Source organism: Clavelina lepadiformis, chromosome 5, assembly GCF_947623445.1.
Source record: "Clavelina lepadiformis chromosome 5, kaClaLepa1.1, whole genome shotgun sequence".
NCBI classification, from domain to species: Eukaryota; Metazoa; Chordata; class Ascidiacea; order Aplousobranchia; family Clavelinidae; genus Clavelina; species Clavelina lepadiformis.
In genome coordinates this window covers 2,080,943-2,103,749 of record NC_135244.1, presented here as the reverse complement: position 1 = coordinate 2,103,749, position 22,807 = coordinate 2,080,943, and the positions used below count along the sequence as shown (strand labels likewise).

The 22,807-nt window shown below is 37.6% G+C and overlaps 6 protein-coding genes across 7 annotated transcripts; 1 reads left to right on the top strand and 5 right to left on the bottom strand.

The window, feature by feature from the left end:
- Nucleotides 1-967: 967 nt before the first annotated feature.
- Nucleotides 968-4,247, bottom strand: LOC143460829 (serine/threonine-protein kinase RIO3-like). Its single transcript, XM_076958469.1, has 9 exons — nt 3,924-4,247; nt 3,516-3,670; nt 3,209-3,362; nt 2,914-3,103; nt 2,479-2,734; nt 1,955-2,248; nt 1,736-1,825; nt 1,376-1,530; nt 968-1,215 (listed from the first exon to the last, which is right to left on the bottom strand). The coding sequence occupies exons 1-9, from the start codon at nt 4,168-4,170 to the stop codon at nt 1,086-1,088; spliced, it is 1,671 nt and encodes a 556-aa protein (XP_076814584.1). The 5' UTR covers nt 4,171-4,247; the 3' UTR covers nt 968-1,085.
- Nucleotides 4,248-6,549: 2,302 nt separating this feature from the next.
- LOC143459512 (germinal-center associated nuclear protein-like) lies at nt 6,550-8,614 on the top strand. 2 transcript variants are annotated; one of them, XM_076956706.1, is made up of 3 exons: nt 6,550-7,296; nt 7,382-7,576; nt 7,837-8,614. In XM_076956706.1, the coding sequence occupies exons 1-3, from the start codon at nt 7,169-7,171 to the stop codon at nt 8,612-8,614; spliced, it is 1,101 nt and encodes a 366-aa protein (XP_076812821.1). In that variant the 5' UTR covers nt 6,550-7,168. The 2 variants fall into 2 exon arrangements, with proteins under 2 accessions (XP_076812821.1, XP_076812822.1); XM_076956707.1 differs by having other exon boundaries at nt 6,557-7,296; nt 7,398-7,576.
- Nucleotides 8,563-10,912, bottom strand: LOC143459511 (GDP-fucose protein O-fucosyltransferase 1-like). Its single transcript, XM_076956705.1, has 2 exons — nt 10,781-10,912; nt 8,563-10,183 (listed from the first exon to the last, which is right to left on the bottom strand). Exon 2 carries the CDS (start codon nt 10,096-10,098, stop codon nt 8,956-8,958), a length of 1,143 nt encoding a protein of 380 aa, XP_076812820.1. The 5' UTR covers nt 10,099-10,183; nt 10,781-10,912; the 3' UTR covers nt 8,563-8,955.
- Nucleotides 10,913-11,250: 338 nt separating this feature from the next.
- On the bottom strand, nt 11,251-13,204 carry LOC143459510 (nonsense-mediated mRNA decay factor SMG9-like). Its single transcript, XM_076956704.1, has one exon. The coding sequence runs from the start codon at nt 13,131-13,133 to the stop codon at nt 11,574-11,576; it is 1,560 nt and encodes a 519-aa protein (XP_076812819.1). The 5' UTR covers nt 13,134-13,204; the 3' UTR covers nt 11,251-11,573.
- A 2,759-nt stretch (nt 13,205-15,963) lies between these two features.
- LOC143459836 (uncharacterized) lies at nt 15,964-18,646 on the bottom strand. The gene is made up of 5 exons (XM_076957133.1): nt 18,512-18,646; nt 17,636-17,836; nt 16,853-17,006; nt 16,458-16,642; nt 15,964-16,218 (listed from the first exon to the last, which is right to left on the bottom strand). Exons 1-5 carry the CDS (start codon nt 18,570-18,572, stop codon nt 16,124-16,126), a joined length of 696 nt encoding a protein of 231 aa, XP_076813248.1. The 5' UTR covers nt 18,573-18,646; the 3' UTR covers nt 15,964-16,123.
- A 1,377-nt stretch (nt 18,647-20,023) lies between these two features.
- On the bottom strand, nt 20,024-21,741 carry LOC143458793 (kelch repeat and BTB domain-containing protein 8-like). Its single transcript, XM_076955663.1, has one exon. It carries the CDS (start codon nt 21,707-21,709, stop codon nt 20,024-20,026), a length of 1,686 nt encoding a protein of 561 aa, XP_076811778.1. The 5' UTR covers nt 21,710-21,741.
- Between the last annotated feature and the right edge of the window lie 1,066 nt (nt 21,742-22,807).

The following is a 22,807-nucleotide window of genomic DNA, read 5'->3' as shown; positions in this document are numbered from 1 at the left end:
TTCATAGTTGTGAGTCCCAATGTAACAAACAGTTGAATATAATCAGTACCATGTTAAATATATTAGTAGTTCATAACAATTGCCTTTGCTACCAGAACAGTTGCTGTCTGCAGTCTGCTGATGGATTATAGCAGCAGGTCTACTATGAAGAAAATTATTGTGCACCCAAATATCATGTAGACGGTAGGCTGACACCAACTAATCCAGAATGCATCAGCAGTAAACAATAAAAATTCATCCAAACATTACCAAATCTCGTAGCAAATAAATTGTTTTGTTTCAAAATTTAATGTGTAAATGGCGATTGAGAAAGCAAAATCATTCGACAAATTATCTTCATTATGAGAAATGTTCACCCTACTTGAATTTACCGAGACAGGTAGATCAATATTTCTTACCAAAGTTAAAATAAATTTAATTTATCAGGTTGGCTATTGTTAGCATTCGTTTTCGATCAAATCTTCCGCACAGGCGATATGCGGTTAATCTGTTCAGGTTTGCATCGTCCCACTACCTTGAACATTCAACAAGTTCCAGTGAACAAATTGGCTTCAGGTTTATTAAACCCAGGACAACCCAACCCAACATCCCAGTGTTAAATAGTCCTTGGTTTTAGTCGTTGACTGAACACAGTGCCAAATACCTACAGGCTTTTTCTAAATTTGAGTTTCGTGTAAAATGTTTCCAAAAACCCTATTTAGTCATATGTTAGTGATGTCAGAAATGTTTCCAGAACGGTAAAGAAATTAAGATTAAGCCTATGAGTGTAAAACCTGCCCCACGAATACATTTCCATCAGATTGACCTGACCCAACCTTTTGAATAACACAGAATGTTGCTCTGGCGTTTGAACGACCTTTCTGCCTGGTGGCAGACAGTGTATTTTTTAGTTTGAATTTGGAAGCATTTGTTTCAGAAATGATAAACGAACTTGAAATTATTTAATGTTATAATGCACGTGGATATGTATTAGAGCAATATCACAGCTGTTGGTTTATTTATATCTATGGGCACCAGTAAAATGCAAAGTTGAATAGGATTTAAAGATATTTCACTACTATCGTTTATAAATTAAAGTAGAAAATTTAGTGAGCGGATTGCTCCAGTATTTGGCTGGACTTGTTTCTTCCTTGATGGGAATGTTCTTCCGAGGATTTTTCCAAAGTTTCGATCGTTGATAAAAACGCGGCTTCATTTTCAGTTGCAATATTTAACCTGAAGTAACAGTTTCTTTTATTAGAACCAGCAGCTAATACACAGCGTCGGTCTAATTCCTGAGAATATTTTTATTCTAATTTACATGGAGCTTATGGAGTGAATAGGACCCCATGAATTATTATTAAAAACAAACAAAAAAATAAACTTTGTCGCTCACCCTGATACTTCGTTAAATAATTCCATCGATGAGAGAACAGCGGGCACGCCAAGATTGTTGAAGAACTTTGAAATATTCGTACAGTCTCTGAGTAAAAACTCGAGTCCGTGAGGATGAGATGGTTCAACAGACTGACTCACATCAATCATCCACACCTGCGAGCAACGAAATTATGTTGTAACTTTTTATTTACGTAGTCAAATAAAAATGGACAACATCAAAAAGATAGCGAGTGTCAAAGAGGAAAACTATTACAAGCGGTACATGGAACTATAGGTTGCGGCTGAGTAAACATCTACATCCTGTTAAAATGAACCACTGCACAACATAACGGATAAACAAGCTATGCTTTTCACTCACTTTCCCGTCGTGCCACAAAAGGTTAAATTCGCTCAGGTCAGAATGAACGAGTCGACACTCGTGGTATAATTTCTTCATCATGTTAACAACCTGCAAAAAAACGAAACTTCTGTTTATTTTTGAAAGTGCATCTCTGATGTTCTTAACGTAATTTCTGAACCCTTGTCAAATGACACGAAAGAAGTTTTAGAAACTTCTTTAAGCAAAGCTAAAAGATACCTGCTCATAGGCCAACTTCTTTTGCGATGAAGACAAAATTGCTTGTTTTAGTTTAGGAGCCGGTTGCTGATTATGACCAATGAATGACATCACAAGGACATGTTTTCGTAGCAAGATAACCTCAGGACAATCGATACCGCACTCGTGCATTCTCAGTAAGTTGTGCATCTCTTTCTCAGCCCACATATGAATTATTTTACGAGGATTGAGCTTCTTGAAACGATCTTTAAATCGGTAATCATCTTTGATGTACTTGTCCCTGCTTCTGAATTCATTTAGTGTTGTTTTGTAAATCTGACAAAACACAGAGTGGAAAAAGTAATCACCAGCAGAGTTTTAAAACATGTTTAACATTTTGACGCGTTCAACCGATCCAAATGGGTTTTGTGTAATGAGGAGAGAGTTAGGGTGCCTTGCATAAGGGAAAACACTGAACGAATGATAAAAACGATGATGAAGCAACATGCTTTTCGGCATAGCAAATTACAAGCTTGTCTAATGTTGAAAGAAGGATGCAAACTCACTTTGATAGCGCATTCCTTGGGGATGTGCAGACAAGAAACTTTTCTCACACTTGGATTCTTCACCGGAGGAAGATCGGATGCTGCGATGTCTCCCCCATCCGCGTGGATCACGACCGCTTCCTTTCCGATACTTATCACTCCGTTAACACTGGCTATGATGCCGCGGTCGACCAACCGATGCAAAATGAGCCGAGTGCGTTCATCCACGGCATGCTCAGCGGTGTAATGTTCCTTGTCTTCATGAAGTCGTTGACTCCTGCATCACAAACATGTTCCAGTCTGGCACAAACCAACAGATCGACCAACAGTTCGTTCCAGCAATACCCATACATTAAAATGATTGACAGCAAACTTCTTTTCACATAATTACAAAGTTTTGTTGTAATTCAAAAATACCGAAACGTTCACAAACGAAAATATAAAAGAATATTCAACCTTCTCTGTTCTGAGAAAGCGTGCTTCTTCAAACTGTTGTAGATTTTATTGTTGAGCTGAATATCCATGCCAGTGGCATCTCCAGTGCGAAACTGAAGTGGAAAGCCATCTTCCAAACGCGCTGTATTTCTGCGGCCGCATAACTCACTATCATGTTTTGTGACAACTTCCTTTCCAAATATCACATACCCTGTGTGCAGTGCCGACAAATAAAAAGAGTTTAAAGTCGCTAAAACAGCAGACAGAACTTTGGAGTATTTATCTTGGAGGTATTCAAGCAAGAAAGCAGTTTTACCTTTGTCGTTCTTTATCTCAAGAATATTCTGACTTGGGTCTGCACCCTGTCCACTTCCTATATCCTCGTCAGATGAGGAATAGAGATCTTCATCATCATCTTCTTCTGACACAAACATCTCATCCGTTCGATAATTCGTGAATGATAATTTGACCTAAATAATTAATAACACAGCGTTTGCATGTGCTATGTGCAGATGGCCAACTACCATTAACATATTGAGCAAAACGGTAAGAAACCTTTGATCCTGACGCCTGTATCAATAGCAAGAGTTCAAAACAGACACAATCAACTCAACGCTGCCCACCTTTGAGTTTTTGTTGACCTGTCTCTCCTGCTTTGCAATGTACTTGTTGTATTCTTTGTCCATTTCAGCTTGAAGCATTTGAGCCAGAAGTGCATCGTTTGACGTGTCCTCCGATGAACCACTTGCAATATTCCCTTCAGTGAGGTCAGGTGGTTCTACAAATGATATATAAACAGAATGATCCAATGCATGTATAACTGTATAAGTTTGCATAAAATGTAAATAAACCAGGAAATCGGAAGTATACAAACCAAACCTTATGCAAACATAAATTTAACAAACCACACAAGTCAATAACTGTTCAAAGCACCATCTTACACACCTCATTTCAAAGCTCCTTAAAAACTACATGGGCAACAGAAATGGATGAACATGAAAAACGGCAATAAATTGTTAAAATCTTCTCACCAGTTTCAATGGTGTCTGGCTGATAATTTTCTTGAACAAGTTTAGTGTTTTCTTCAACTTGTAGTTGACTGGCAAGTTGTTCACTCATCACATCTTCGAAGGACACTGCTTGATTCGACTGACTAGTTGTTTTCGCACTTTTACACCAAGGACTCGCTGAAGTTGTGTTGTCAAAAGAACGAGATGAACTCTCAGGCTGGTCGTTCAGTACAGCTGAGCTCTCAACCAGCGTGGATGAAGAAGACATTATAAAAAAGTTTAATGTAGCAGGTGGCTTTATCTGTTTAAATTATGTAACTAGAAATTAAATATATTCTTTTTATGAAAATATCCAACTTTTTCTGAATCTTTGCAACGATTCAGTTACGGTACCAACAGTACCAAATCTGTTAAAAAATAACTCTTTGACTCACTTTTCATTGGTGTTTACTTCACATAAAATGTACAGGCGTTATTCCTAATTGCTTGAGCCCTGGCTACCGAGCTAACCTTTGAGAAATTTCAAATAAACACATCTTTTATATGGTTGTTTGATATTTTTTATTGCATTGTCCAAATTTGGAACTTGTATGCTTGTATGTATAGATCTTGTATGCACCATACAATCAAAAATGACAAGTGCAGCCGGGCGAAAAGGTTTGGCCTCATTTGAGGTTCGTAATTTACTTTGTAAATGAATTGAAAATTGGGTGCGCACAAGCTCTGTGCCCAAGTCAATAAGTGTGGAATTACACCTAATTACCTAATCAATTAACTAATTAACCTAATTGCACCTCAGTATCTGATACAGTCATAAAAATACAATAGAGAGCGACTATTTTACCGTACGTAGGACACAGAGTCTGTTGTTAAGGATATAGCTTAATAGGTGGTTAAGTTAGGAGAATGGCTATGCAAAATGATGGTTTCAGCTATTTAAGGTTTTGTTGGGGTTAGATTAGAAGGCAGATTTAGTTTAGGTTGGTGTTATTATGTTATAAGATTCAAGTTAAATTAAAAAAACAACTGTGAAACAAAGCTTGCCAAAACAGTATATTGAGTTTGTACAGTCAAGCAGTTCGCCAGACCGCATTTTTTTGCAGCTCTACACCTAAGATAAATGTCAAATGCACTTTAAGCAAACTTTTCAACCAACCTTGCGTTTGTGTCACCTAAGTGGTAGCAGCAAGTGAGACACCACACAACTTCACCCCTTTTGAAAAGCATGGTCACCGGCTTTTAAATTAAGGAATTTCTGACTGGTTGCGTTGTGTCGAGGGTAGGAACTGTGTACGTTGAAAAATCTCGTGCATGCAGGGACCAGACTTTCCACTATGGCCTATAGTAACCTATCGGATTGCACGACTTACACGTATACAGACCTCTGTCTACCAGACTCGACTTGTGTGATATTGGGATTATGCTCAAAACCGCCCAGGCAACACGTAATGATTGAGCAACCCCATTGAAATTCTTTACGGGGAACCACCGGTAACGGTATGTTTTTCTATGACGCTTCCAAAAAATACCATAGATAAAGTTATAAAATATAATATTTCATTAAATTATGACTAAATCCACTACAAAAAACTAACTGTTAATACAAATTTTTCAAACAAATTCTTATGTCGCTTTGTATGTTTTGTTACTTTTAGTAAACATTTTAAGATAAAACATTCCAAAGACGAAATTTTATAGTAACCTTAATCATGCCAACGTCCCCAAGTGGGAAGATTTTTCTGGATGGCATTTTCAGAGAATCAAACTTATTTTGTCTTTTCGTATTCATTAGTACCAAAAAAAAGGTGCCAAAAAGTGTAATTTGCAACCACTTCTTTTGAAAAACGTTCAATTTACGTTTTTAGAGATTTTTGTGTATAAATCCAAAATGCTTTTGGGCTTTAGAGTTTAGAGTCTCTAGGACGTAGAGGCAAAATATTGGCACATACAGTACATAAGAGTGTGGGTATTGTGGATATTCTACCATCGTCAATATAAAGATAAAACCTAGGAACAAACTTGACTGTGAAGCCGACCTAAGATGTACATTATCTTCTACAAAGCCTCAAATTAAACGTTTGGTTTCCCAAAAATAATTACATCCTTCACATTAATGAAAGTTAATTGAAAATAAATTATTGTTTTGTTTAATGCTTTTTTTTATTTTGCAATGAGGTGGGGCGCGGATTTTTTAGGTACCGTTAAGGAGGGTGTGTCCCAAAAAGTTTAAAAACCCCTGCTCTAGGTTATTTAGGCAATAGAGTATATGAAAACTCAGGTTGCAGTGTCATGCACTAAAACATTTGGGAATATGACATTGCTGAGTCAGCATCTTTGTGTTGGTACAATGACGCATTCATATAATTTCGAAAATTCAAAAACGACATTTCCTGAAGAGAAAAAGGCATAAACCTTAAAGTGTGCAAAAAGTACTACTAAGAATGGACGAAGACTTACAGAACTAAAAATGTGATATTATAATTACTCATAAAATTACTGGTTATGTTAACTAAAAGGTACTACAATATGAAGTACACATTAAGTTTGATGACTGTACTAACACTTATCGCTACTGCACCACTGAGGTTAACACCTTGCACACTCTACGCCAGGGGCGGGCAACTTCTTCGGTCGGCGGGCCTGATATGAGAAAATGAAGTACTTGGCGGGCCGGATTCCTGAATAGATTGAAACGCAGCTTTGTCTTATTAATGTTCATGGTCGAAAATATTTGCTCATAAATGTATGTAGACCCGAACAGAACAAGTAGATTTATGGCCATCTTTCTCAGGTTGGCAAACTTGGACTTATTCAGTGACGCAATACAGGGATTGCGGCAGAATGTGGCCGCAGGCCACATTATCATGTAAGACCGGAAACTGTCTGCGGGCCGCTCAAAATCCCGTCGCGGGCCGGATCCGGCCCGCGGGCCGTATGTTGCCCACCCCTGCTCTACGCCCTAGTAGGCCTACTTTACCGTTTTTGCTTACTTATCAGCGTATTATCTTTAATTTAGTGTACTACAAGAAAATTAGCACATTCAATGGCAAAAAAATGACTAATACCATACGTATAAGATGTTAAGAAATAGGGGTCAAACGTAGACATCGAAAATAAAAACATATTTATATTTCCGATGTCTATCAGGTCAAACTCTGGGGAAAAAATGTTGTTGTTATTCCCCAGGGTTGAAACTACTTACATACTCGCTGTAAATTTTCTAGAAGCCAGTACTCTAGCTCAGCAGCCAAGATAACCACAGGTACATGTCGACATGGCTATTGTGGGGATGTGTATGTCGATGTGCCCAGAAAAGGAATTCATTTTCCGTAAGAAACATCACCTCTTACATCTGCTTGAAAGTCCAGAGGTTTTATTTGGGAAAACTTCAGAGGTGACAAGAGTACATTTATTACTTTACGATTCAAAACTCAGGTATTCAAGTTTACTAATATAATTTAAAAAGTAATACAAAGTAGATTTTGTTGTTTGAAGATTGACTTAAATCACTGCGTCAAAGAGTTCCATCGTTCAGCTGCCGGGGAAGTGATTTGTGATCCGCAGCTGGTCAGACCAAGCCATGTTCTTCTGAAGACGATTGATTATTTATATTCTAACGTTCTTCTGGCAAAGGAAATCCCATTTGCAGTTACATACAATTTCATATTTGACAGGTCCTTTTTTGCTGTTTACAACATATGTTTTAGCACTTCAACTGCACATGTATTAAACCCAGACTGGAAAGGTTGATAAGTGCGCGAGGTGTTAAAATTAATTGCACGTATAATGGCTTTTGTTTCATCTTGTTGCGCAGGGGGGTTCTCACCCAGAAACAGCAAACTTTCTACTCTGGTATTAAACAAGGCTTATATTTTAGTTTTCAATATTGCTATACCAATTATTATAAACCAGCTTTGATAATTTTGTTGTTTAGATTACGGAGTATCCGACAAGATGCTGTGATTCAAATGCTGCAAGAAAATGAACCAATTTCAGCCATGAAAATTCTTGCAAAATGCATCAGGTTTTATCTATTGGCCATGTATAAACTTAACATAGATCCCAAACTGCAGATTGATGCTCATATTAATTTGAGCCATACACAAGACTGCATGAGAAGTTTTTTGAAGCTTTGCTATTACAATCTATGCGAGCTTGATGATAACGACCGAAACGAATTCCTTCACATTCTGGCAGCGTATGTTATTCTCAACGCTGATACAACTGAGGCAATATCTAATCTTTTGTGCCTTCCGAAATCAACAAGAAACACTGAAATCCTGCAACACGCAATGGACATATATTTTGCTTACCAAACAGGAAACTTTATTCGAATATCTCTCCTCTTTCAAAAGCTGGTCCACGCAGAAGCATACGCTGCCTTATACGCACTGATACATAACATGAAGACGATACGGACGCGAACAGTCAAGTTGCTTTGTTATTCACATAACTCAAAATTGTGCAGTTTTCCTGCAGCTGATTTAAAAAAATGGCTGCTGCTTTCCAGTGAAAAAGAATCTGTTAAATTTTGTCAACAATTTAACTTAAAAGTTGTGCAAACCAACTGTATTAAGTTTTGTAAGGCTGACTACATTGAACGTTCTTCATTTTCTACCGATGATTGTTGTATTGTAAATGCACTTAAAGACATTTCCGGTAAATTTTTGTCTCAGTTTTTATTAGATGGTCATTTAACGGTATTGAAATGAAACAAAAGCAAATCCCCGTCAAAACGTTTTGCACTGATGATGATTGAAACAAAATACGACTGATCTCTGCACAAAAACAATATATTATTATGACATCACAATAAAAGTTTCAAAACTTATATATGTTATACTTGCTTTTTAATGAAACAATTTTTAGTTGGAAAAACATAACAAAACTGTTGCACAAACTTATTGATCATTGTGTAAATAAGATTAATACAAGCACCATTATGAGATACAGCTAACGCTACATAAAATATATGATATATAGCTTCGTGAAAAAATTATGCGTGTTCACGGAACAGAAAAATACATTTCATTAATCTACGGAACTAATACTTTTATAACTCAGTTTTATTTGGCTTATCATCATTAAGCATTCCTACAAATGAGTTTGGTTTGTTTAAAATATTTCGCTTTCTGACTACAAATGCAGTAACAGAAGAGGCACAACTTCCCATAAACTCATCGGCTTCCATAAGAATGGCCATGTCTTTCACTAAGGAGTCGTGATCTAGTTTTACCATATCTACATCCAGCAAATTATCTAAAAAACTTTGTTTGAATTCTTTCTCGAAAGATTGGTCGTCTGTTGCAATAAATAGAGATTTTGCTCCTGACTTTTTAATGATGCCAGTCACCTGTTCGATTACGGCTTCTTTTTGTGGATAGCACATTTCATGGGTGAATGGTTTTGTTTGTGAGAAACCAACACATTGCGGGGAAGACATATACGGATACTTAATAGAACCTTTCACATTACGACAAGCCCGTTTCCAATCCATGCCATTTCGTAAGTGGATACCAAGGTAAGGTCGTTTCAGTTCTTTTTCGATGAAATCGGAAGCGAAAGCTTTTATTTCATCTGACCATTCGACATATTTCTGCAAGTATCTGTCGGCTTCTGCGATGGGATAACTCGCAGGGGCCCCCATCAAAGCAATAACTGGGTTTTCATTGCTGGGAAATGCTTCGTCCCATTGCTCCTTGGTTGACTGGTATGACAACCCGCTAGTAAAAGCCATAGACATCTCAAACTCAATATTAAAGTTATCCCAGAATGGCTTAAATGGATTCCCGAATTTTGCAGGGCATGTGGATTTATCCTCACTCCTATCCATTGCAAACCTATGGCAATAGATCTTCCTGCTTTTAACGCCTTCTGGCCAAACAGAAGGGGAAAGATCTTTCATGAAATCTTCCATCATAATAACACGATGATAGGACGAAAGAGGTTCCGCTTTAAACCACTTTGTGTAAGGAACAAATCCATTTCTCCCACCAGAGTTAAAGGTAATCCAAGGCGGCACAATGAGAGTACGATTCAGTTTCTTTGAAAAAGAAAACGAGCCTAAAAAGTGATCTGCCTGATTGCCAAATCTCCCCATACAAGGACAGTACATAACATAGCCATTACTATCAATGCTCTTGTTTGCATTTGAAAAGTTTGCCAACAGGAGGATTGGCGCAAGGTAACGCCACATTTTCACTTCAACAAAATCAAGTAGAGAGCCGTTAAAACACAAATTGATGCAACGGGTATGTGCAGACGTGTCCCAATGATTGCAGCTGTAAGTTAAAAACAAAAAAATGTAAATTATTTAAAAGCTGATAAGCAAATATATCATCTACCTACTTTCACTTTTAATCAATGAAGCGTTGTTTTAAAAATTGATGGACTATACGTGTTCATTAACTGCATTTCTTTCACATGAAAACATTCATAGCCTTTCAGTATCATTTAAACAGAATCAAATACTAACAATAGTTATCAGAAAAAGGCTAAGGATGTATACCACAAACGTATTTATAAGTTAATATACTCAAGCTGGCCAGTAACTAGGTATACTAGCATAGTATCAACATCTCAGCTTAGCAGTCAGGCTCTGAATGATACTACCTTGAAATTGCTATGAGTGGTAGCAAAACCACTCAGGCAGAAAAATATTTATGTCTTAGAAATGCGCTGTAGCATGACCAGAGCGACTGGCATCACGTGGACAAACAAACTGGATAAACTCGGGTACAAGTACAAAGCAATATTATAAAATTATTCCATGTTTATAATAATTTTTTGATTACTGACCAATATTAAGAGTTATATAAAAACTAAAACAGAATTAAACTATTCAACATTATGTACAATTTGCATTAATTCAAGACAACCTTTATAGAAAATGCCAAAAAATCCTTTCTTTTCTGAGAACATCCACTGCTTCAGACGAGGAATTCGCTTCAAATAAGCACACGTGCAAATCAAAAGAAGACTGAATATCAACAAGCCATCAAATGAGTAAACTGCAACACAATGAAAGTAGATAAAGTAGTAGTAGAGCAAGTTTAAGTAGATAAAAAATTGACTTCAAATTCAATTAGTTGCTATTAAGACAACCAATTATGGTATAAACCTTTCTAGTTTTGTTTTGGTTGTCTGATTAGCAAAAACTTGGTACAATGAAGCTTGATTAACATTTCTAACCATTATTCAATGGTGGGTTAACCATTGAAATTATGTGCCAATTTCATTAGTATATATATCCAGCATCTATGAAATAAAATCACACTAAAGGCATGAGCTGAAACTTACCATTTGCCATGCTGTCTTCATAGTAATTCTAATCTAACCTAATCTGTAATTCTGTTTGAAATGAAGCAAAAAACATTTTGAAAGTAAAATTTAAAAAAAAATTCCAGCAAATAGTCTGTGCTAAAAGGCAAATATACTAGTCCAAAAATTACTATTCCATAGTCAAATCAAAAGGTATAACAGGTCGTATCATACAAAATGCTGTCAATGACAAAACATATACATGCCAAGTAACATAATAATATACGCAGCCAAAGATGAACTAAAGTAACAGCATTTAAAATTTAATGATGCCCCGTAAAGCAAATCTACTCAAATTGTTGTTGTCGCTATGAATTGACTTAACAGTTTAACCACTCAACAAACATACGACTAAGAAGACAGAAGCCTGTTGTACTCGGTTACAAGCTGCGATTTGCGTAACGCTTCCCATGTCCGTGCAGCGTAGTGAAACCAGTTCTTTTCGGACAGTGGAAGATGGGTGAGAGGGTGTCTAGGAACAGAAAGTATTAATTTACGAAAAGTGTTTTCAAGTAATGCAGTACTGGGCCGACCAACATATTGCGGAATTGAAAGAAACTGCTTGTCGGCCGCATCAAACGCGACCTTTGTGACATCACATTTCTCCTCCTCATTTTCTGCGTCATTTATATTCGGCAAAACAAAAGCATTGACCTCGTTGGCAACAGGCAGAATACTGGATAAGCCGGGGTATAAATTGGTTTCAATTTGAGAAAAGTATCCTTTGCAGTGGCTGTTGGAATAACGAACGAGATTGTCCATCACTTCATTCATCATGGTGATGGGACGAACGCCAAACATGTCCGAGTCCATTTTATTGTGAACAAACAAAATAACTGGCTTGAGATCACTCGAACTGTGCTCAGAGGAAGAGCTGCTGTCGTGGGATGGAGGAGCTGACACTGGTTTCAACATTTCAGCTTTCTGGAGAAAGTTGTAGATGTTGCTGTCGGTAAACCAATCCTGGACAACTATCACGACGTGACAGACGGTAAGCAGGAATGCGGTTATCTGCAATGATTGGATCTCAATACTCGATGCACTGCTATAATCTGATGATCCTTTTCGGTCGTAATGAATGGATTGTTCGAGCACTGAAGAACTAAGAATTGGCTGGGTGTCAAGTAAAATAAGTCGATCATTGGTCACAGCCATGTCTATTCCCGAAGTCATGTGACTCGCTTTTTCTTTTGCTTCTGCCGTCTGGGGACGAAACAGGAATGATTTCTGTGGCTCTGTCAGTCTATTCCCTGCAGCAAGCGAGAGCACAGTGGACTTTCCAACACCTTGCATGCCTATTACTCCAACCACCAGGAAATCATTTTGGTCCTGCAGAAATTCAATACCCCCTTCTACCCAATGCAAAGTTGAGTCCAGCATTTTCACGCACCGGGAAGAACTGCTATCTTTTGTTTTTGTGGACATGCCACCCTGTGTCTGGTTTGCTCCACTAGAGCTTGTGGCTTGGGCAAGACTTTGTTTAACAATGTTTGGAGAAGCACCAGCTCGAAACTTTGAATCTGAGGATGAACGAAGAATGGGTCCTTTCTTGTCTCCAGATAACTGCGGGGATCGATTGAACGTCATCGACAACTTTGGAGCAATCGCAACAGTTGGACTTTCGGCAACTTCCTTCCAAGAATTTCCGCTTTCATTTGAAGTACCTGGTAACTTACCCGACGCGGGCTTTGCTAAAATCACTGGGGTCTTTGCACTTGGCTGTGACAGACTAACTTGAGATTTTTCTGGATCTTCACCAGGATTTTTTGCAGATGAGGGTCGGCCGGACTCCGCCCTTCCTTCTCGTCCTCTATAATCAGACTCACGAACAAACTCACGATCACGAAACCTTTTCTTTTTGCGACTATAGCTATTCCCGTAGGACGGTTGACTTTGACCACTTTCAGACATTGTTCTTACGTATCTTACTTATAATAATATGTTTATAATCTTTATCACAAACTGGATATAAAACCAGCCTATAAAACTACAAATAAAATACAAATTTTGTCATAAACAAAATATTAGATGTTTTTCCTGTATACCATTAACTTTTTATTATATTGGTGTAGGCTGTGTAGTGCGTATATACTGTACCATAACAGCTTAGTAGATGCACTGGAACAACTTTGCCTAAATATTAATTTGCTATATATTTTATTTAGCCTAACAATATCCATAGGCTAAACCAGTCAGAAATATAATTATTGTACTATACTCAGTTTTAGTTAACTCTTATGATACAATACATTAGGCCTATTGTACATGCTCAAAAGTAAATTGTGTGTATCACCTGTTGGCTAGATTGGGAAGTTTGCTAAGTGTGCAAGAAATTAAAATTAATTGCACTATAATGGCTACGTTTTAACTTGTTGCAAAATTTCCATTTGATAAGGTGTCATGTTAGGATAATTACTATTACAAGTAGGCCTATTAGCCTGGGTTTGAACTGAACAAAGGTTGAATAGACCTAGGTGCACACTTGGCTAGCCATTGAACACTGTCACCGGGTCTGCACACCCGAGATCTCAGCGAACCCTGCCATGAAATACAGACCGGGCGTGCATCAAAACTTCAAATCTTTATTTATTTATTATGAAATGGCGTTCAAACAACCAGCTTTTCTTGTTTCCTTATCATAAATCGACGTAAAGATAATAAAGTTCGGTGTTCACGTTGACAAATTTCGAGCGTGCATTTGCCTTACTTTCCACTATTGCTTGAATGGAAGTCGGTAACCAGACAGATTTTTTATAACCTGCCAAATATCAAGGGCAAAGCAATCGCAGTTCTAATGGCGGTAAGTCTGAAGGGAAACTAACACTAGCTAAGAGCAAAGTCTGATGAAAGCGTTTCCATTATGTTGGTGATATTTGGTAAAGTGCAGACGTGTGTGTTCTTTACGCCTGCTAATAACCGCTAGCAAATTTTCAGCAAAATAGTGCCAAGCTGCGAACGATATTGCTGCACTAGTGGGCCCTACCTCAGCGCACAAAATTTACCATTACCCTGGTCAAGGAATAATTATCACAACCTTCTACGACAGACGATTGAGACTTATTACCAGAAACGGGGTTACCGGCGACTTTAGTTCTACGGCGTAGAATCTGCGCCGTCACCAGATACCACACTAGAATTCCAAGACACGATGTCATAACCTTAACGGAAGGTCTTCCAAAAGCGACGGTTTTACTCCGTCTTTTCTAGTACAAACCACAAAATCTTATCACCTTTGGAATGGAACCAAGAATTTAAGTTACCATTCCCACGAAAACGGAAGTCATTTGTGCACTACTTCGCCGGTGAGGAAAAGTATAAGTATATTTAAAAGCGGAATAGTCCGGATGATACCCCATAGCGTTGGTACCAGTAACCTTGGATGAAAATGAGAAAGAAAGCAGACGATGGCTACCAATGAGACAGCAAGCAAGTAATGCTTATTACATTAATTTGCGGGATGCTCACAAAAAAGTTAAAAAACAACAGAAATCCCGAACACGATGCTTTCCGTGGATTGCCCGCGGTTATTCTATCAAGATTCTCGATTCCAAACTGCGCGTACTGCACAAATATATAGATGGTATGACATTGGTAGCCTTTTGCTGTGTATAAAACAATTATCCGGTTCAGCGTTAAATTACTTTTACGCTATTAAAAAGCGTGCTACTGTTTGCTGATTGTCATAATTAACCCTTATTCCTACGGAATTCTCATACAAATCTGATGATATTACGATGTTATTTGTGTTTTATTTCGTGTGTTTAACAATAAGCTCTGTACTATATTTTGGCCATGTTTACTATACGCAACACGTTATTACTTCCGAATTACGTCATTCGTACCACGTGGGCACGTAATAGTCGTAACTTTCACAAAGAATCAGGTTTTGCACTGATGGACAAATTGTTGTGTGGTAAGTCGTTTTAACTAGTTTAAAGGTAAAAATTATCATAAAAAGCTGATTATGATTCATTATTAAATTTATAGCGAGTATGTATGTAAATTTCATATCCTATACTGTAGATGAAATTTTGCGTGTGCGCAATTCCAACGGACTAGGAAGTCACTCGTTTTGCAATTTGCCCAACCAAATTACAAGCCAGATGCTTTGGAACCGTTTATTACTTGCACCAACAATTATTTCATGTGTCGTCAAAAGGTGTATTCTGTATCGCAGGACGACTCACTTCTCAAAGTGGAAAGAACTTTTTATTAAAAAGTATTGTGACAAAAAGCTTTTGTTTACTATAGCTTAGTGACGTAGTCAAGTCGTCAAACTCGAGCCGCAAGTCAAGTCCTTTATCGTTAAAGAGAAGAGTCCAGTCTAGTCATTGGGCAAATAAAACTCTCAAGTCAATTTAAGTCAATTTACATATGACACCAAGCCATACAAAAAGCAAAACTCATTTTTTGTCAACAAGAAGCGTTTAAACTGTTTGAAAGTTTGCTTCGTTTTGTCAATCCGAATGCGTTCGAAAATAAACAAACCTCATTTCAAATTATAGCCTACTTTAACGGTTTGAACATAAGAAAGCAAAAATTGTTATCTTAATTCTGAAACGTAATCAACAAGGACTGAATCGAATCTGGTCGAGTTATTTAAGATATTTTCTAGAAAGTGAATCGATTCAAGCCTTTACAAAAAAGAGCTTGACTCGGACTCGATTCGAGTCACTGACTTGAGTTATTTCACCTCTGCGTATATAGCTTATTATTCAGTCACCTACTCTTATCTACGCAATTCGATATTGCTTTAGTCTGTTTTATTTTTAGAACGTAATTGCTTCATAGACTGAGGTGTATTTACAACGCTGTGGATGCTGTTGTTAATGATCTCAACATTGGTGTCCAAAATGTTCACATACAATATAGAATAGATTTATATAATAATAGTAATCAAATTACAAAGTAGTTTTGCTAGGCAGAGGACGAAGAGGACTTATGTCCTGAATGCAGGAAGCGTCTCTCACCAACATCGGGTAAAATCCGACCAGAGCTGAGAAAAGATTAAAAGGATTAAGCTAGCGCACAATCTTTGTAACTATCCAAGCGCACAACCTACGAAAGACCAGCCCAGATACTTTATGGCACACTTACTGACTAAACAGATTGCAGGATCAGCGTTGGCCGTATAATCAACACCAAACTACTTCACTGCTCTGATCGGTTATTTTGCGTTGCGTAATAATAAAAGGCGGCTGGCCAATATTTCTCTGACAAAAATTAATAACTTGCCTGCAAATGCGGAAGGCTCAGTACCGGTGGGAGCGTTTTGCATGCACATGTACAGAGTGTAGCTGTCCAACTTGGAGATGTCTTTGACGTGGTCCAGGCTGTTGAACGTAAAGATCCGTCGATCGTCACTTTTAGCAACCAGCGACACGTGACCGGACTCGAATTCAAGCTTTTCCGGGAGCGGTCTACGAAATGAAAAAAGTGGACGATCCAGGAAACCAAAATCGGCTTTACAACTCAGTATTATAATCTAAGTTATAACTTCTTATTCAGCCTTCCATATCCAGCACATTGGAACATGAAGAAAATAGCAACTATATTCTATGTCATGACTCGATAAAAAATGGCTTTGAGTTCACCTGGTTATGCAACTTTATGAACTCGGTTGAACTCACTTGGCAAACATAAGAGAGAAAGACCATCCCCTGGTTGTTTGTGGCGTTGGTTTGATCGTAACTGCGGCAACTCCTGCCATGGGAGCAATATCGACTACACCAAACGACGCTCTCATCATGTCGGGGATGTCGCAGGAGATCGGAGTATCAGCAGCTGTGTACGGAACAATATTTTAAAATTTCTTTCATCAAGATAGTATTTGGAAAAAAAACAAGCCATTATGTGATTGTTGTCTAAATTCTAAAGTAGCGAATATGCTTAGTATATCAGCTGTACCGTTTATTGATAATATAAGGGCAAATAAAAAGTATCGTTTAGTCCAATGCGTTATCCTTAGGTTAGTCACTCCTATAAAACATTATTTTTATTTCAGCAAACTAAGGTACGATAGGTCGTCATCGCGTTTGTTTTCTTTAGCTAACTTCGCAAGCAATCTGAAAGACTTATGAGGGAACTTTGTTATTCCAAGCTCCCAATATACATATTCGTCAGGTCACACCGGCGATTAAGCTGTCACGTCACAATCAACAATCGTATTCATGATGCGCGATGTTCCGCTGAATTTTAGAGGTAACCCGCGCGTGTGACAATAAAACACACGGCTGGTATATATAGGCCGCTATAAATTATAGCCCTGAAAACGTATTTTGGTTTTAACGACTATTCATCTGCTTTCCTTTCGTGTTCTCAAGCTTACGTAAGTAGGCCTAGCCTAAATGTAAAGTATACGCATCCAGTCTAACGTATGCTAAGACCATTATAACTTTGAATTTAATACAAACCATAATCACAAGCTGCTTCTACCCCATTCCAACGACATACTCCAGACGATCGACACCGGCATCTACGGTTTTTCCTGGTACCGGTACGGAGGGCGTAACTTTCATCGCAGGACACGGTACAACGGCTCCGGTCGGCTGCTCCGTCGGTACAAACGATATCACCGTTTTTTGGCGCGCTCAGTGGCTCACATACAACTTGAGCTGAAAGTAGAAATTTATTAATTATCAAGTTACATAATGTGGGGTATATTCAATAAACATCTTCTAAACGGATTGAATCTCAAATGCAACAAAACCGGAATGAAGGTGCATTCTCTAACTGAGCTTAGGCTACCCAACTGCAATAAATTGTTAAAACGAGTTTCTGGACCTCAGTTACCGGTATAAAAAAATCAATGAATTCGGTCAAAAATTAAGCTTTTATACCTGGACATGGAACATATTTTGTAAGTTGGGTAAAAGTTTTATTTTATGCGATACACTTTACATTTGTTGATCAATTTTTGTCTCACCTTGGTGCGACGGTTGTCAATTTATCAAGACTGACAAATCACACCAAACTACTAAATGGCCTAAATTTTTTCCTTAGCCTAATATATAGTTGAAACAAATGTCATGATTTTGCCTAATTTGGTCAAGTTTAAGACTTAACAATAAAACTTGTACTACACCATTTGAAATTACCAATAAAAACTTGAATTGAAAGTTCAAAATTAAACATGTTTAAGTCCAAAGAGGTTAAATTTCATTGCATCTTTTAAGAACGCATCAGATGCATCTCAAGAATAAAACTTACAATATTGTAAAAATTTTGTATGTTAGTAAGAGTTTCAGAAGTTAAACATTATCAAAGGGACTTTCTATCCTAGTACGCACCTTGAACTTGTGATTCTGCTAATAGAACTAAAGCAACGGCAATTGCTGCAGATATCAACATAATCTTTTCTTGTACGTTCCGTCACTAGGGTTTCATGCACAAGATATGGGTCTTTACGAAAAGCTGCTCTTTTTGGAACTAAAAGGCAAACTGTCGATGTGTCTTGCTATTATGTTTGGACGCACATTCATCAGCGCTTACGTAATAATCATGATCCATTTCACGGCCGTCAGTTGTTTCCGAACCATAAATGACAGTGATAACTTAGCAGTCGATTCAAATCGACCCGAGCGGTTAATGAATGGAAACATGAGTCATAAGTTATTGCTTCTGTTGTGACTGACTTCACACGTCATTGCACGTCGCGATTCCAAAGATCGAAGATAGAACTGAATGGCTCTTCCGTTTCCTTGATACGAGTTCACGATGACTCAGGTGAAATGGTCTCATTTGAAATGGTCTGTAAATAAAATGGGCCCTGTTTTGAGTTAACAGACTTGGGATTTTGAAAAATTTCGACGAAATACGAATATCCCATCAAATAAGATTTCAACATCTGTGACGAATTAAATTTATGCTGACGGCGAAGGATAAGGCCTAAAATAAATTAACAATCTCTTGCAATTAAACGAACTTATATTGCATATAGAGATACTAGTTGAACGCGTATTATCATTTACTATTTACTTTTCAGAATGATCATTTATTTTGCTGCAAAAATGTCTGATAACAGCAAACACCAGATGACGTTATGCACCAAGCAATTAAAAAATCAGTTAAACTGCAGGAAAATTATTTCAAGTCGATCTTTAGTTTAGAGAAATTAATTGGGAACAAGCGCTTTTACACTTTGTCCATTTGAGAAACCTCGTGGAAATCACGCAGACATAGAACATGGGTCAACAGCGGAAAACGTCGAATATCGCTATCGCGGTAATTTTGCAGCATTGAGCTGGGATGGATACGGCACAGGAAATGGATGGAAGCCAACTTAAAGCTTCTAGAATCTACTTTTTTCATATTTTATCGTTGATTATGTTCGTCCGCTTCTATTAAGTGCATCAGGTTTTTATATCTTGTATATTGGCTTATTGTGTAATTTCGTCGTAAGAAATTTATCTGCTTGCATATGACGACTGGATAAAAATTATTACAGTTTTCGTTTAGAATAACCAACGTAATAATGCAATTGTTTGATTTTCTTTAAAATGGTCTAATGTGTTAAATCATAATTTTTGCGTATAAAATTGTTTTATCGAGACAGATCAAAAGGTAAGTTAAACTTTTTGCGTCTATTCGAAAAATATAACATGAGATATACATATATAGTATATACTTTCAAAATGATCTGTTTGTTATGATTCGAATAAGCTCATGATCATAACTTATATGAACATATTCTACTAAACAACAATAGTACACGAGTGTTCGTGAGTTGGAGACACTAAAAAATTTTTCATTGAAATGTTAAATCACATAAATGTTTTATCCGCTGTTTTCTTCTTCTTCTACTACTTCCTATGTGAAAATAAAATGCTCTTTTGCTGCTTCCAAAACGCTCCTTTGTATTTCAAAGAATCGTAGACTTCTACTTCTTCTCCATCGACAACATATATCTTTCCATCATGGACACAAGCCGAATGTCCACTTCTTGGCTTGGTCATCGGAGCAACGTGGCACCAATGATCAGTGACCGGATCATATCTCTCTGAAGATGACGTAGTGGCGGTTGACGATGATGACGATGAAGATGACGCAGTTCCGGTTTGTTCGTTGTCAGTGATACCTCCTATGACGTAGATCTGACCGTAGAGCACCACTGCTGCAAAGCTATGACGACCTTGAAGCATGGGCGAGGATGGATGCCAGGTGTTGTCTTGGAAATATTCCACAGAACTAAGCAATACTTGGTTTTCTCTAAATCCACCCAATGCATAGAGCTTATTGCCGTAAGGTACCAAGGCACAAGCGGCTCTTCCCGTTCCCATATTGCCCATACTTTCCCATTCTTTGCGATCTAACCGCAATCGGTAAGCTGTTGCTATTGCGTTTTCGTTTTTGAAACCGCCAGCTACGCAAATATTTCCATCAAATGACGCACAACTGAAAGATTTGTTTTCGGCACTATTGTCATCTTTACTAATGTCGTGAGGTGACCACGCTGAGTTTTCCAGTAGATTTAAAATAAAAATTTTATCCAAACTCGTTGTCAAAGCGTACGCTTTGTCATTTGACACAATTATTCTTGCAAAGTCAAATATGCCTGGGTTCCGACGTCCGATCGTCCTTGACGTCAAACGTACGCGATTTGACAAAATGATCCAATTTTTTTCACAAGCATTAAATTTCGAAATCTTCGCATAATTACCTTTGGCCGCAATGCACTCAACAGGATGACAAGGTGACACCTGGCTACGAACACAACAAACGTCTAAAACTTTGCGGACGCAAGTCAGAGAACCGCCGACATATTCAATAGTGCTAACCATATCAGTTAACAACCTGGTGGAGATAGACCTCAAGTCAATGTGACCAAACAACTGTGGGAAGTATTTCTGTCTGTTGGTGGAATCATGATCAACCCAACCTGCGATGCATTTGCAAACAACTTCACCGGGTGACTGTTTGTTGTTCATTAAAATGATTTGGTCAATTTGAGAATGATCAAGATCTAGGAATTTGTCTCCTTCAACTAATGTGCTGAAACTTTTAACAATAAATACCTCAGCAAGTGATTGAAGTGTTTTTATCTTGTATCGAACTGAACAAAGCCAGGTTGCTACTACGTTGGACACAGAAATCTGATCAATCAAGTACTCGCTACAGCGATTTTGTACCAAAGCTAGTTGCATGTAGTCGGCAGCAGCAACGACATCATATATATTATCCATATCAGCTTCGAACTTGCCTGTGTAAATGTAATCGATGACAACACGCATCACTTCTGCATTTATACCGTCCATATTGGTTTCATTTTGACGTTTTTCAGCCATATCTGATAGAAACATTTTCCTGAAATATGGAGACAGAACTCCAAGCACAGTTTTATGAACTTTGAACTCTTGATCATCTGCTTTGACTGTGAAGTCACAAAAGCTTTCTTCATTAGTTCTATCATCATCAAGATCTTTTGTTATGACGTGAGATCTGTCGAATTTTTCTTTATCTTCATATCTTCCATCAAGACAAGGATACATTTCACCAAGGTTTGTAATGACACAAATTAATTTTAAAACATTCCTGACAAAATAAAATTATCTATGGTTTAGGGCTTTAGGCATTTAACAAAAATAGAATCCCACCTGCACATTTAAAGACTGGTTGTTTCTGAGATATCTTGCCTTCCTCACAGGAGGTATTTACAAGTAGCAACGTACCAAGCTTTTGGATCTAGTTATATTTGTAAACGATCTTTCTGATTGTTCTTTGTTAATGCTGACAAACCCCTTTGAAAAGAAAAAATAGTGCTAGGTTACATGACAGTCCAGTGACGCCTGAAATTGTACCATGGTCTGTAAAGATTATTATTATTATTAGATTACTCTATTAGATGCTGATAGATAGCGATGAATTCAAAGTATTTAAAATGGCTTTTAAAATGAAAATGATTTTACTGTAATTTTTGATAAGTCCGGTTGTGGTTAGTCTTACTGATCAAAGATTGTTTTTTAGATTTTCTGTCAATCACCAGCGTTACGTTTACCCAAAAGCTAATATAAAAATTCAAATTAGTCCCTTTCTTACCATTTCTGTCTTTAATAAAAACTTTTGTTTTAACAGCACGAACGCAGTAAAAGTTTGTTTTTCTAAAACTGTTATTAAGGCTCAGAATATATTTCACTTGTCTTATATCATCATTTGTTGAAAATGCTTCAAATATGAGACCGTCTCAAAATCAAACGCCAAAGATAAATGCGTCTTCCTGTTACCGACAGCTTGTCACCGAGAAGGTTCTGCTCCATGGACAGGCACACCCTGTAAACGCAGTGATAAGCCTTATTGTCTGTGACTGTTGTTTAAACTCCATGGCAAAGTAGCTGACATGCTATTTACGGAATCATGGAAGCTGTTTGCAAAGTGTTAAACCCGTTAAATAGTAACTAACTGGGTTTGATGGCGTTACTAGAATCAGTAAACCATTGATAGGACGTTTTAAAAAGAAGTAACCTACAGGTGAATGCTTTTTTCATCAGACCAAACTTGCGTTTCGTGAAGATCACCTGAAAAACAAGCTTTTCTAATGGATGTCCTAAACGCGCTCTCATGTGATTTGCAGCAGCGTGGGGGAGTTTTTA

Coding starts and splice junctions, on each gene's coding strand:
- LOC143459511 (XM_076956705.1), bottom strand. CDS start 10,098: ATGTGGCGTTACCTTGCGCCAATCCTCCTGTTGGCAAACTTTTCAAAT.
- LOC143459510 (XM_076956704.1), bottom strand. CDS start 13,133: ATGTCTGAAAGTGGTCAAAGTCAACCGTCCTACGGGAATAGCTATAGT.
- LOC143459512 (XM_076956706.1), top strand. CDS start 7,169: ATGTCGACATGGCTATTGTGGGGATGTGTATGTCGATGTGCCCAGAAA. Junction 7,297..7,381: donor TATTTGGGAAAACTTCAGAG/GTGACAAGAGTA, acceptor AATACAAAGTAG/ATTTTGTTGTTTGAAGATTG. Junction 7,577..7,836: donor TACAATTTCATATTTGACAG/GTCCTTTTTTGC, acceptor TTTGTTGTTTAG/ATTACGGAGTATCCGACAAG.
- LOC143459836 (XM_076957133.1), bottom strand. CDS start 18,572: ATGTTGATATCTGCAGCAATTGCCGTTGCTTTAGTTCTATTAGCAGAA. Junction 17,007..17,635: donor AGAAGCAGCTTGTGATTATG/GTTTGTATTAAA, acceptor TTCCGTACACAG/CTGCTGATACTCCGATCTCC. Junction 16,219..16,457: donor TGAGCCTTCCGCATTTGCAG/GCAAGTTATTAA, acceptor ATCTTTTCTCAG/CTCTGGTCGGATTTTACCCG.
- LOC143460829 (XM_076958469.1), bottom strand. CDS start 4,170: ATGTCTTCTTCATCCACGCTGGTTGAGAGCTCAGCTGTACTGAACGAC. Junction 1,531..1,735: donor TTTTGTGGCACGACGGGAAA/GTGAGTGAAAAG, acceptor CGTTGCTCGCAG/GTGTGGATGATTGATGTGAG. Junction 1,216..1,375: donor TTATTTAACGAAGTATCAGG/GTGAGCGACAAA, acceptor CTGTTACTTCAG/GTTAAATATTGCAACTGAAA.
- LOC143458793 (XM_076955663.1), bottom strand. CDS start 21,709: ATGTATCCTTGTCTTGATGGAAGATATGAAGATAAAGAAAAATTCGAC.